The 13461-nt window shown below is 42.7% G+C and overlaps 1 protein-coding gene across 1 annotated transcript in view; it reads left to right on the top strand.

Moving 5' to 3' along the window:
* Positions 1-13461, top strand: part of DPH5 (diphthamide biosynthesis 5) — a 65971-nt gene that overhangs the window by 1964 nt on the left and 50546 nt on the right. Inside the window, exon 2 of the mRNA XM_089686587.1 lies at positions 3812-3936. Within this exon, the coding sequence (XP_089542713.1) occupies positions 3812-3936 (125 nt within the window). The remainder of the gene's footprint in view (positions 1-3811; positions 3937-13461) is intronic.

Here is a 13461-nt window from a genome sequence, read left to right as displayed (position 1 = left end):
TACATGCGATTATTGCTAGCGGCTATTAAAGCCGCTAGCAATAATCACTGTGTTCTCCCAGCAGGGACGGCTCCCCCCCAACCCCACCCCACCTGGGAGAACACAGTGGGTAGCTATCCCCCCCCCATCCCCCCATCAACACTGACTGTGTTGATGGAGGAATCAAGCAATTTTCTTTCCTACAACCCAGCTTTAAATACCACTAAGACTTGTATCCCATCTAACTGGAAATGACATCGTGCGCATGGAGTTCCTCACTATGTCTTGGCACACCAAGGGGAGTGTTTTGGTAAGACATGGTTTTATTGGACCCAATTCCAATTTTCTGTTGCCTACAAAAAATTCTGCTCTTTGGGCCCTCACAGACAGTGGGCTGTCCTTTTTCCCTGACCCCGTTCCTGCGTTTCTCTCCTTGCCCTTTCTCAATCCCCCCCCCCCCCTCCCCACACACACACACACACACACACACACACACTTTTTTTTTCCTTTCCCCTTTCCTTCTTTTTCTGTTTTCTAGTTCTTACTTAGGTATTTTCTTAAGACATCATTTCCAAAATTCTGAAAATCGTATGCAGGCTACGTTCCTTGTTTCTCCGGCAGGCAAAATTTGTTATTTTGCCAATTGCAGGGCTGTTTTTCAAGGGTTGTTCTTCCGTGTGTATTGCATGGTGGTAATGTTTTTTTTGTATGTTTATTGCCATATTTTTGCCTACCAAAAATAAAATAAAGCTACATTCACAACAGCCAGTGCGAATTGTAGCAGCAGGAATCTTCTGTTTACAACTGCGGATTAGGGCGGCTAGGAGTGGCCACCAGCCCCATTCACGCTAATGGCAAAGTGAATCCAGCAGCGATCACTGAAAGTAATCACTGGCTGCACAAGAGCCACAAATCACTGCAGCCACTGGCTATCTGTCATAATAGTGAATGGGCCATCCACAGCTGTAAAAAGAAAATTCCTGCCACTACAATTCTCACCAAGCAGTAAACGTTTTTTAATCTGTACCTACAGGTAAGCTTACCATTAGGATTACCTATAAGTACAATGATTATTTCCTAAATGTATATCGTTATATCGGCAAAAACCGATGACGTCAGCCACGCATGCGCAGCAACACTCTGCATTCAGGGCATACAGTGTGCCATGAAATGCAGAGCACCATGCTGTGGCTGAGCTTGCACAGCAATGCTCTGCGTTCAGGGCATACAGTGTGCCGCGAAATGCAGACCACCGTAAAATGGAGATCCCACATGCACGGGAGTGACATCATCGTGGCCCCGGCCATTCATGTCACCAGAGTTTGTCAGCCCAGAAGGAACAACAGGCGAAGATGGAAGTGCCAGGTAGCCGTAACAGCGCTGCACTGAAGTACTCTGTGTTCTGGTAAGTCTGTCGTAATGTGCGGGGTATACTACCACTTTAATCATCAATGTGAATGTAGAGAATGGTAAACAGAACAAATTGAGATGGCGAATCCCCCTAACAGGGGCACAGACCGCAATAAAGGCCTAAGGGACATTCTAATCCTTCACTATATAAAAATCTATTAATTCAATCATTCATTGAAGCCAGACCTTCACACTCTATAACTACATTAATTTGTTTTTCATCTCACCCTATCTGTAAAGGAGAAGTAGGGCCAAAGTCCCCCCCCACCATACTTTTTCTATGGATCACAGGAGTGCACTTTGTTCTGCACTCCTGTGACCCAGATTCAGCTGACAGCGGGCTACAGCTCTGTCAGCTGATGACACTCAGCAGGTCCAGGCTCTGAAAAGATCCCAAATTCAGATACCTGGACTGGCAGCTGGCTCAGCCTCTCAGCAAGCCATTGTCAGTCACTGGCTCTATGAAGACTGAGTGATCAGTGGTTATGTGATCGCTCAGCTCCCTGTCTTAGAGGCGATGGGGGACAGATATAGCATCAAACCAATTCTGTATGCACCCAGATGAGAATGTGTGTTTTTTTTTTTTGTTTTTTTCTTTTTGTTTTTTTTTCCTTAACTTTTCTTTTAAAATAATTGGATGTGGAAAAAAATATCCCCCCGAAACACCAAGGGCAGGCAGCTGAGACGCCAATTTTCTCCATTTAAGAAATGGAAATGGACCTAAATGGATGTAAATGGACAGTGATCCATTTTTGCATCCATTTATTGCATTGGTTTTTAGGAGATGGCACCTGCCGGCATCCTAACAACCATGACTCATCCCTGCTGTCAGGGAAATTCCTGCAATGGAATGGCCTTTAAGCATTTGGGTGGCCCGACATGACACCCGAGACGGCTACAAACATGGTGGTTTATTCTAGCGCACCAAAAAGTCTCATTGGCCAGTAGTTGACAGTATTGTTGGAGTTATTGAAAAGATTTGACGCCGTCAAGGGTGAGGAGGTCAAAGATATATTTGGTCCCTCTCCCACACCACCAATGGAAAGTCTCAGGGTTATAAGCTGGAGAAAAAAAAGGGGAATTGAAGATGCTTTAGGCCTGTAACAAGGAGGGTCTATATTAGATTGTGGATGAATAAGGGGGAGCATTCGGCTATTACCAAATGAGCACCTCAGTGGTGTTGTGGAAAGAGATGAGTGGCAATTTGCAAGGCTATATAGTAATGTTTAATATTGGGAACTGCTAGACCTGCCAGGCTGCTGCGGTGTAAAACTGGGGCGGGGAGTCTGGTTCTGACTTTTTTTTTTTTCTACCGTATTTTCCGGCATATAAGACGACCCCCTACTTTTCCTGTTAAGATATAGGGTTTGGGCTATACTCGCCGTATGACTACCCCTCTTCCAACGCACACCAAATAACAAAAAACATCAGATTTGATTTCAATATAGTATGGTATTTCAGTATGGTATTCCAATGATGGGGTGCTATTCCTCCCACTGACACCAATGATGGGGCACGATTCCTCCTACTGACACCAGTGATGGGACACTATTCCTCCCACCCCCAGACATGTCATTTCCTGCTTGTGTGATTGGCCTACTGATTCCTACTGGTTGTAATGAAGTCTGCTGAAAGATACAAGTCAGATTTTGGGCATTCCCTGCAACAAAAATGTAATTTCCTGGCACCAGCATTGCAGCATACAATCACATGTATGCTGCCATGGATTGGTGCAAGGAAAGGAAATTACAGTAAGTATTTGATACAAGTTTTTTGTTGAGATACTGCCATAGAGAAATCATGTCTAAAAGGATGCAGACTCTGCCACTTTACTCATTAGAACTTTGCAAGTGCAATAGCAAGTGCAATTATATTACATTCACTTAGTATATGGACACAGACAAACAGCTATTTCTTCAGAATAACAAAAGGTAGGAATCTGCAACAACGTTTGTTAAAATCTTTGCAGTGTACATAGATCATCCAGAGGGGATTGTTGTTGTTTTTTTTTTCTCAACAAAAGTGGAGTTAAAGCTGTAAAAAGCTTTTACCTTGATAACTTCATAGGACAAAAAAAGCATGAACAAAAATTCATCATGATGGTGCTATGCATTTATTAAGTTACATGTGTTCTATGACTGTTTGATGCTCACTGGGGAATTCTAGGGTGACCTCTCACTTCAAACAATTTATAAAGGGGAAGGTTTTGATTGCATGTTCCACCGATCTCCTATTGTGTTACGCTTCAGCCTTGGTTAGCACTTTAAATTCTTTTTAGTTGCCTTTCCTAAACCATTGTATCTGTTGAAGATGTTGTAAATGCAAACACTTAGCACTGAAGATAGTGGTACATTGTAAGAGATTGCATCGTTAAAGTAATACAAAAATAAAATATTAATGTTGATCTGCTCAACTTATTCAGGAGGAATATTATGGACGTGAGCTGATCCTTGCTGACAGGGAAACTGTAGAACAAGATGCGGATGAAATCCTCAGAGATGCTGCTGTTAGTGACATTGCCTTCCTGGTGGTTGGTGATCCTTTTGGGTGAGTCCAAAATTCTGAAATATCTTGAACCACCCATGTCTGTAGTTGTAGTTGTCTGTTTTATTTTTGCCATACATAAAATAGTTAGGCCTCTTTCAGATGGCTATTCTGATCAGGTTCACCTTTCAGTTTTTCAAGTGGATCTGTTTGGGTGGTCCATGTATCCCTATGGACATGCAGGTGTAAATAGACTTGTTTCTGTTTACACCTGCCTACCTCCGGCTCCTACCGGAATCGCTAAAAAAAAGAAAGAGGATATGTCCTCTTCCATTTAGCTGGATCAGATCTGTGAGCTGATCCCCTGCTGATCAAACGGAATCCACCCCATCTGAAAGGGGTCTTAAAGTTGAACTTTGGCTGAAGAGAAAAAAAAACTCCATTGTTTACCCCTGCATCCGCACCCAGCTGGTGGAGGATTACATTTATTGAAGTTTCTATGACCCACTCTAATGCAGGCCATAGATGGGTCGAAAATCGGCCGATTTTTCGGCCGAAAATAAAATCTGCCGATTTTCGGATCGTTAGTGGGCTATTTGTTCGGCCGTTTTTCGGTATTTTGGCCGTTTTTTTTAATCGGTAAAGTTGGAAAAAAATCGGCCGATTTTGCCGATCGGCCGATTTTCGCGGCAATAATGGGCAAATCGGCCGATTTTTTTACCGATAAAAAATCTGCGCATGAGCAGTGACCTGCAAGAGGAAGACAAAAAGAAGAGGAAGAAGAAGAGGATGAAGATGATGAAGAAGAAGAAGAGGATGACGATGAGGAAGAAGAGGATGACGATGAGGAAGAAGAGGATGACGATGAGGAAGAAGAGGATGACGATGAGGAAGAAGAGGATGACGATGAGGAAGAAGAGGATGACGATGAGGAAGAAGAGGATGACGATGAGGAAGAAGAGGATGACGATGAGGAAGAAGAGGATGACGATGAGGAAGAAGAGGATGACGATGAGGAAGAAGAGGATGACGATGAGGAAGAAGAGGATGACGATGAGGAAGAAGAGGATGACGATGAGGAAGAAGAGGATGACGATGAGGAAGAAGAGGATGACGATGAGGAAGAAGAGGATGACGATGAGGAAGAAGAGGATGACGATGAGGAAGAAGAGGATGACGACGAAGAAGTAGAAGAGGACGATGACGACGAAGAAGTAGAAGAGGACGATGACGACGAAGAAGTAGAAGAGGACGATGACGACGAAGAAGTAGAAGAGGACGATGACGACGAAGAAGTAGAAGAGGACGATGACGACGAAGAAGTAGAAGAGGACGATGACGACGAAGAAGTAGAAGAGGACGATGACGACGAAGAAGTAGAAGAGGACGATGACGACGAAGAAGTAGAAGAGGACGATGACGACGAAGAAGTAGAAGAGGACGATGACGACGAAGAAGTAGAAGAGGACGATGACGACGAAGAAGTAGAAGAGGACGATGACGACGAAGAAGTAGAAGAGGACGATGACGACGAAGAAGTAGAAGAGGACGATGACGACGAAGAAGTAGAAGAGGACGATGACGACGAAGAAGTAGAAGAGGACGATGACGACGAAGAAGTAGAAGAGGACGATGACGACGAAGAAGTAGAAGAGGACGATGACGACGAAGAAGAAGAAGAGGAGGGTGACGACGACGAAGAGGAGGAGGGTGACGACGACGACGAAGAGGAGGAGGACGACGAAGAAGAAGAGGAGGAGGACGACGAAGAAGAAGAGGAGGAGGACGACGAAGAAGAAGAGGAGGAGGAGGACGACGAAGAAGAAGAGGAGGAGGAGGACGACGAAGAAGAAGAGGAGGAGGAGGACGACGAAGAAGAAGAGGAGGACGACGACGACGAAGAAGAAGAGGAGGACGACGACGAAGAAGAAGAAGAGGAGGACGACGACGAAGAAGAAGAGGATGATGATGATGAAGTAGAAGAAGAGGAGGATGATGATGATGAAGTAGAAGAAGAGGATGATGATGACAAAGAAGAAGAGGATGATGATGATGATGATGAAGTAGAAGAAGAAGAAGATGATGATGACAAAGAAGAAGAGGATGATGATGATGATGATGAAGTAGAAGAAGAAGAAGATGATGATGATGATGATGAAGTAGAAGAAGAAGAAGATGATGATGATGATGATGAAGTAGAAGAAGAAGAAGATGATGATGATGAAGAAGAAGAGGATGATGATGAAGAAGGATGAAAAATAAGAGGAATTCCAGTCCGGCAAAAAGTGTCTCTGCAGAGAGCTCCGCTATTTCTTTGACAGTTCCTTGACATTTACAGAGGTTGCAACATTGTATCTATTTGTTTCCGAATAAAAACATCTGTATCCTTAATGAATACAAATAGATACAATGTTGCAACCTCTGTAAATGTCAAGGAACTGTCAAAGAACTGTCAAAGAAATAGCAGAGCTCTCTGCAGGGACACTTTTTGCCGGCTGTAGACGGGATGAAAATCGGCCGTTTTTTTTTTACCATTGGTGGTAACGTCGGCCGCTTGAACGACCGACTTTTCGTTTTTTAAAAGAATAATTGGCTGTTTTTCTCCCCGTCTATGGCCTGCATAAGCGAATACTAGATGCCTGGCTGGTTTTAGAGCTTTCTGAGTAGCTTATAACAAGTATGTAAACCAACTATTCTCAACCAGGGTTCCTCCAGAGGTTGCTAGGGGATCCCTGACCAGTGGGGGATTGTCTATCCATCTGATTGCACCTGCAGAGTTCCAGAGCCAGCATTATATAGCAGGGCTGAAGGCATAACACCAGTGATCTTTATCTGTCTGTAAGGGCTGCATCCTTCCTGACCACCAATGTAAGGGGCATTCTTCCTCTCACTGAACATAGATGTAAGAGGGCACCTCTCATAAATCATAATTTAAAGTGGTTGTAAACCTCACACATGAAATATGAACAAAGCATATCCCTCTTTATAGTGTGTACTTGTCTTAATACAGAGCACTGTGTCATTTCTGTATGCTGCTTCTTCCTCTTGTATCAGCATGTGTGGTGGCTTATTTCAACAAGCAGGTAGGAACCAGAAGTCTGCTCTTGCAAGCAATTGCAAAGAGGATCTTGATTTGGGCGGAAGTCAATCTAGCATCAATCTCTGCCTTACACCTGAAGGGCTCTCAGAATGTGTTAGTAGATTTTCTCAGCCATCAAGCGGTGTGCCAGGAAGAATGGACTCTTGTCGAAGAGATTTTCTCTTGTCTCACGGATATTTGGGGCCAGCCAGAGATGGACCTGTTTGCCTCTCAAGCGAACGTTCTAAGATTTTTTTCCATGAATCCAGGTGATGCAGCAGTAGCCATAGATGCTCTGGAGAGTCCATGGCCCTACAGTCTAACTTATGCTCCCCCCCCCCCCTTCAAATTTGCCCCAGTGGTATTGCGAAAATTTCAGCAAGAGAAGTTGGATCTCATTCTCATAGTTCCACACTGGCCGAAACATCCTTGGCTCGCCCTCCTGAAATCCTTGGCAGTTTGTCCTCCAGTGTTGTCCCAAAAAGAGAGGATCGCTTGGTGTCCAGACTTGGACATGTTAAACCTCTCAGCGTGGTAACTGAGGAGCAGTTATTAAAGCAGGAAGGTTTTTCGATAAGGTAGTGCAAACATTGGTCAACAAAGAAATGTAATTCTTGGATAATGGAGAAGGAACATTCGGAAACTTCAATTCAGACAATCTTAGATTATCCCTTAGCACCAAAAAGGTGCAGGCAGCGGCCTTGGGCACATTTCTGAAAGTTTTGCTTCGGGAAGATCCTACAGTTTACTGCTTCCTTAAGTCGGTGGCTAGAATGAGACCTATACCTTCGAAGTCTTGCCCTTCTTGGGACCTCTCGTTAGTCTTACAGGTTTTGACGTCTAGTCTGTTTGAGCCTTTAACGGAGGCTTCCATGAAGCTTGTTACGTGGAAGACAGTATTTCTGGTGGCTATCACTACGACTCGTAAAATTAGTGAGCTGCAAGCTCTATCAATTGGAGAGCCATTCTTGTCGGTTTTTGATGACAGGATAAGTCTGAAAACAGACCCTGGTTTTTTTGCCAAACGTAGCCACGGCTTTTCATAGGTCACAAGACATTGTGATACCCTCTTTTTGTACCTCTGCCTCAAATGAGAAAGAAAAGAGTTTCAGTCTGCAGAACATAAGGAAATGTCTCTTGCATTACTTGAAGTAATTCAATTCAGAATGTCTGATGCTCTATTTGTCCTTTTCTGGCAAACGTCAAGGGTTTCAGGCTTCTAAGCCAACTATTGCCAGATGGATCAAGCGAGCCATTTCTTGATGCTACCAGACTAAAGGGCTGTTGGTGCCTTTCATCAATGCAAATTTTACTAGGACCTTCTCTACGTCCTGGGAAAAGAGCTGGTGCTGCTTCGGATCAGATGTGTAAGGCTGCTACCTGGTCGAGCTTCTCGACATTTATCAGATACTACCGGGCGGATCTCTTGAACAGTCAAGAGCAAGCATTTGGACGTAAGATCCTTCATGCAGTGGTCCCACTCTAGGCTGGTAAGTTCTTGCTTATCGTCTCATGGGCTGTACTGGAAGACGTCTTGGGAAAACCGGAGTTAGACTTACCGGTAACTCTATTTCCAGAAGTCTTCCAGGACAGCTGCATTCCCGCCTGATGCATTATGTCGTGCTATTTCGTGTTATGTTTTTTCAGGCCCATCCTTTGGTACTTTTGGTTTTACTGAGGCATGGGCTTGGAGGACTGCCTTTCATTCTCTGTGGGGTAACGTGTTTCCATCTCGTGGGCTGTCCTGGAAGACTCCTGCAAATAGTTAGCGGTAAGTCTAACTCCAGTTTTCCTGCACAGAACTGTACTGGAATGTGGTAAAATGTACCAAAACTCACTGGAACACGCATGTCCCCATTTAAACTGAAGAAAAAGAGAGGGGGAACAGAACGCGCATGTGGAAAGGCATCTGGACTGTGTTTCTATGGTGTGAACCAGCCCTAAGTCTAGGTTCACACCTAAATGTTTTGTATTTTGCAGAGACGCACTACAGTCCATTTAACATGGGACACGTTCACATCTCCACGTTTTCACCCGGAGCGTTTTTTAGGAAGGGTCAGGGACTTTTTTTAAACGCAAAATGTTGTGTTTTGGTTCAATAGACGTCAATGGAGACGCTGCAGAAATGCATGTAGTGCGCTTTTCTTTTATGCGTTTATGATGTGTTTTTGTGTTTTTAATCTGCCAAGCAACAAGTTGGCTGAAAAAAAGCCCAAAATGCGTCAAATGCATGTGCAGAGAATGCAAAATGCACTGCAGAAACGGATCAAACACAAACTGCATAGGTGTGAACCAAGCCTAAAACTGTGAAAAATGATTTTATCATATACAGCAGGGGGTGTTGAAAAATGATCCATCTTGGGTGTCATACTCTGGGTACGCCAAATTGTTTATTCTTTTGTTTTTTTTAATAGTACTGTATCTATAACGTCATGATCAAGTTCCTAACCTTGTAGACATAATTGTATTGCAGGGTTTCCCCAAGATTTAAAAATTATTTCAGGCCGAGGTCACACCTATCTATGTGCTTTAAGTATTTTTTTTTTTTTTTTAATTTCGGGTACTTATATAGCTTACTTTACATATGTATTGTACATTCACATCAGTCCCTAGCCCTCAAGGGGTGTACAATCTAAGGTCCTTAACTCCCATTCATACATACACATGCTACGGCCAATTTAGACAGGAACCAATTCACCTACCAGCATGTCTTTGGAGTTTGGGAGAAAACTGGAGTACTGGAAGGAAACCCACGCAGGCACAGGGAGAACATGCAAACTCCTTCCAGGAAGTGTTGTGGTTGGGATTCGAACCAACAACCCTAATGCTGAAGTGCTAACCACTTTGCCCCCAGCACGGGTTTTTTGTTTTATGTGTGTTTTTCACGCATCCTGTGCTACTGTGTTTGGTTCTGTCAGCCCAGAAAATGTTGAGTAAAGTTGAGGTTACCATGTACTAGAAACACTCTAACATTGCCATTTAAATGAATGGAGCCAAAATACATGTTACTGCCCTAAAAACCACACCTGCACTATTATGGTCAACGCACGGCAACACAGAGTACAGATGCAAACTAGTCACTTGAAATCAATGGCAAAGGTGTGTACATGCATTGATGAGCATTGCGACACATGCCTTAAATCGCAAAGGTGTTCATGGGGCCTCAAGGGTTCCTTTGGGGTAAAAATCTTGAGAAACCCTGATATACACCGTTAAATTTTGATCTAATAGTCAGTAAAGTATTAAAGTCCTTAGAACAGCGGGACCATCAGGTAGCTGGAATTTTCAGAAGTTTACCTTTCACAACACGCTTTCGGTACTGATTTCCGCCCTTCACTTCCCTGTACTAGCAGCTGATTGGTGGCCGCCGCCAGGATCTGCGTGTTGTCGTCTCTGATTGGGTGACAGTTGCCAGACTACGGAGCGCGTCACACAGAGAGTGACGTCATATATAGTCGGTTTTCTTTGGTGGAGACGCATGGAAGGAGCTGTCCCTGTATGCTGTAATGGTCCGGTTGTGAGGTCTGGAGTGCCAATCCTTTGTGTGTGTGTGTGTACCAGTGGAGCCCCCTTCCCCTGACCAGATCCCTGATGACCACCAGTGTTCTCCCCGGATATTATTACATGCGCATTTAATTTGCGCTTCCGGTGAGTGCAAGCACACCTCATTTTATACCACAAGAAGTCACGAGCACGGAAGTCTGATTCGCTATCTTTATTGCACTCTATTTATTTGTATGTTGTTGGAGCGTCCTATATAGTGATCACCATATATAATTCACCAGTATTTCACTTAATCATCCCATCCATTCACGATTTTACTGGACTACAGATTTATAATGATACCTTTTTAGAGTGTCATCTGTTCCATGTTTTGGGTATTACAATTGATCACTGGTTATTCATTTCACTAATGTGTTTATATTTGTTTTGACTCATCCATTCACATTTGCACTCGTCACTTAGCTGGCGATATTTTTTTGTCTCTACTATTTTTGCGCAGTTATTTTGCGCAGTTATTTTGCTCCTCTATGCACATGTCACTTTCTTATTTATAGCGCTGCATTCTTGTTTACAGTTTGTTTGAGGATACAGGGGTTCATCCTTTATGCCAGCAGCTTATTTGGTTTATTTTGTGCGCTCACCTATTATACCTTTTTAGTTCATGTCTGTATATATTTTCCTTATTTTTGTTTTGGGTAAAAAGGTTTTAATACTTTAAAAGTCCAGTTTTGCTATTCTGGCTTTTCATTGTCTGTCAAACAATGCATCCAACCTGAGATAATTCATACTTCCATTTTATCCTGAGTAGATTAAAGTGATTGCAAACCCTCCTCTTCTAAAACAACCCATACATCATAAAATAGAATTTAAAGCAAAACATTTGTGTATATAAAAAAATGATAAATACTTTTGTTTTTCTTTCTTATAAGAGGTCACATAATCTCTCTCAGCTGCACAAGGGGCTTAGAGAGGTAGGGGAGGAGAAACCGCATTAGACCGATCTTCCCAGTAAATGGCTGTGTGTGTGTGGGGGGGGGGGGGGGGGCAAGGGCATGTCAGCACAAGTGTGACCATTGGGGGACAGGAAGGCTGTTCTCCCAGCACAGCCAGAAAACTGACCACACTGAGATGAATTTGCTCTGCTGCCTAGTGTGGTCCACCAAGGAAGCAATTCAAGTAGAACAGAATTCCTTTTAATACAAGTACAGCGTACAGCATTAAACATTTTTTAATTTTTTAGGTGATGTGATGTTTTTTTCATCCGTCCATCTGTAACAGTTATAGTGTATAGGCTTGTTCATGTTTGACAACCCTTGCCACCCCTCTGAAAAGTGGTGGGGTGCTTTTCAGAGGCATTTTACAGGCAGCGAGGTGCCGATATGTCACCTATTCACTGCCTTTTTTAACCTGAAAATACCGACACACCACACATGGCTGCAGTGCGGCCCCATTCACCAGATGCAACATACTATTTAACATTTGCTGTGCCGCAAAGCATTGTTGTCGCACTATATGTACAGCCCTGAGTTGTTGCAAGCCCTTATCTGACAGGCGATAAAACTGCAGCTCACCACCTGATTTTTTCCACTCTCTGGCTGCCTGTGTGAATGAGCCCTGTATGATACGTTATATTATTATTATAATACAGGATTTATATAGCGCCAACAGTTTGCTCAGCGCTTTACAATATAAGGGGAGACAATACACCAACAATACAGTTCAATACAAGAGGGATAGGAGGACCCTGCTCCTTGGAGCTTACAATCTAAGAATGAAACCACAGCTTCCACACTTCAAACATAGAATAATACATTCTAAACCAGGTTAGCATGAAGTGGCAGTTGGGGAAGATCAAACTGCTTCTAGAAACGGTGGATAATTTTTCTGTTCAGCCACATGCTATTCTGTAACCGTTAGTGACTTGATGGTAAATTTAGGTGGATTGCCTGCAGGACAATGCTGGATCCCTAGAGTATTTAGTGATTTTATTATAGTGGGCCATTAATCACCTTAGACTAGGGTGGGGGGGGGGTGTTAGGGCTATTTAAACAGATTCATTTAAACAAAAGACACCATTCTATTTAAATGGAATAGCTAGAATCCCCATTGCTGCTGGTGGCACTTTCTGCTCACCATACATTGGAGTGGTGGTGAGGATGGTGGGGTTTCTCATGCAGTTTTACCATTCCTTTTTTTTTTTAAACATAATTTAAAATTAAAACTGTTTACAACATTAATTATAATTTTATCTATTTTTCACATTGTCTAACCATGTGTAAACCCAGCAGGAAATGCAGCAGGAATGTACAAGTGTTTTTTCGTAGAGTCTATTGATCATGAAAATCCAATAACGTTGACAATGTAGCTACACATTATCGCTCATAAATATCATCATTTGTAGTCAGTCCAAGGCATATTTAAGAAATCTGCTGTGTCCAGATTTATAATGGCATCAGGAGCGGCTTGGCTTCATTTAATTCCCTCTCCAGAGATACACGGGGGAGTTTTAAGACCTCATTACCAGTCATTTGTGAAGACTCATTTATCTGCCCTGTCTATGGAGGTTTCCTTTATTATTGATCCTCCTAAGGGATGTTCTGTTCATCGCTATCCAAGATCAGGCTGTGTAACCTTTACAGATCTATCTTTGTTGTCAGTGTGCATCAGAGCTGTGGGTTTTGGTATTATCCAAAATTAATGAAATTATTGTTTAAAAACTGTTTTTCGATTTTTCCATCATTTTATGTTATAGTGATCCACAAGTGACTGAAAGAAATTTCACTTCCATTAGCAGATGCATGATTACGCTTATGGGTTTTTTTTGTTTTGTTTTTTAACTTTTGTGAGCTTATTAACTCGAAAAAAATTGTCATGCTATAGATTTTCGCATTTTGTTTTGTTTTAATAATCAGTATGACTTTAATCCATACAGTAGGTTTTCTGAACTTTGAATTTTAAACATTGGTTTTTAATAGGTAGGGAAACGTGTGAATTATAAAGGCAAA

This window comes from Staurois parvus, unplaced genomic scaffold (assembly GCF_062004578.1).
Source record: "Staurois parvus isolate SC_StPar_1 unplaced genomic scaffold, SC_StPar_1.0 ptg000402l, whole genome shotgun sequence".
NCBI classification, from domain to species: Eukaryota; Metazoa; Chordata; class Amphibia; order Anura; family Ranidae; genus Staurois; species Staurois parvus.
The sequence above is the reverse complement of the archived record's forward strand: the minus strand, read 5'-3'. Positions and strand labels throughout refer to the sequence as shown.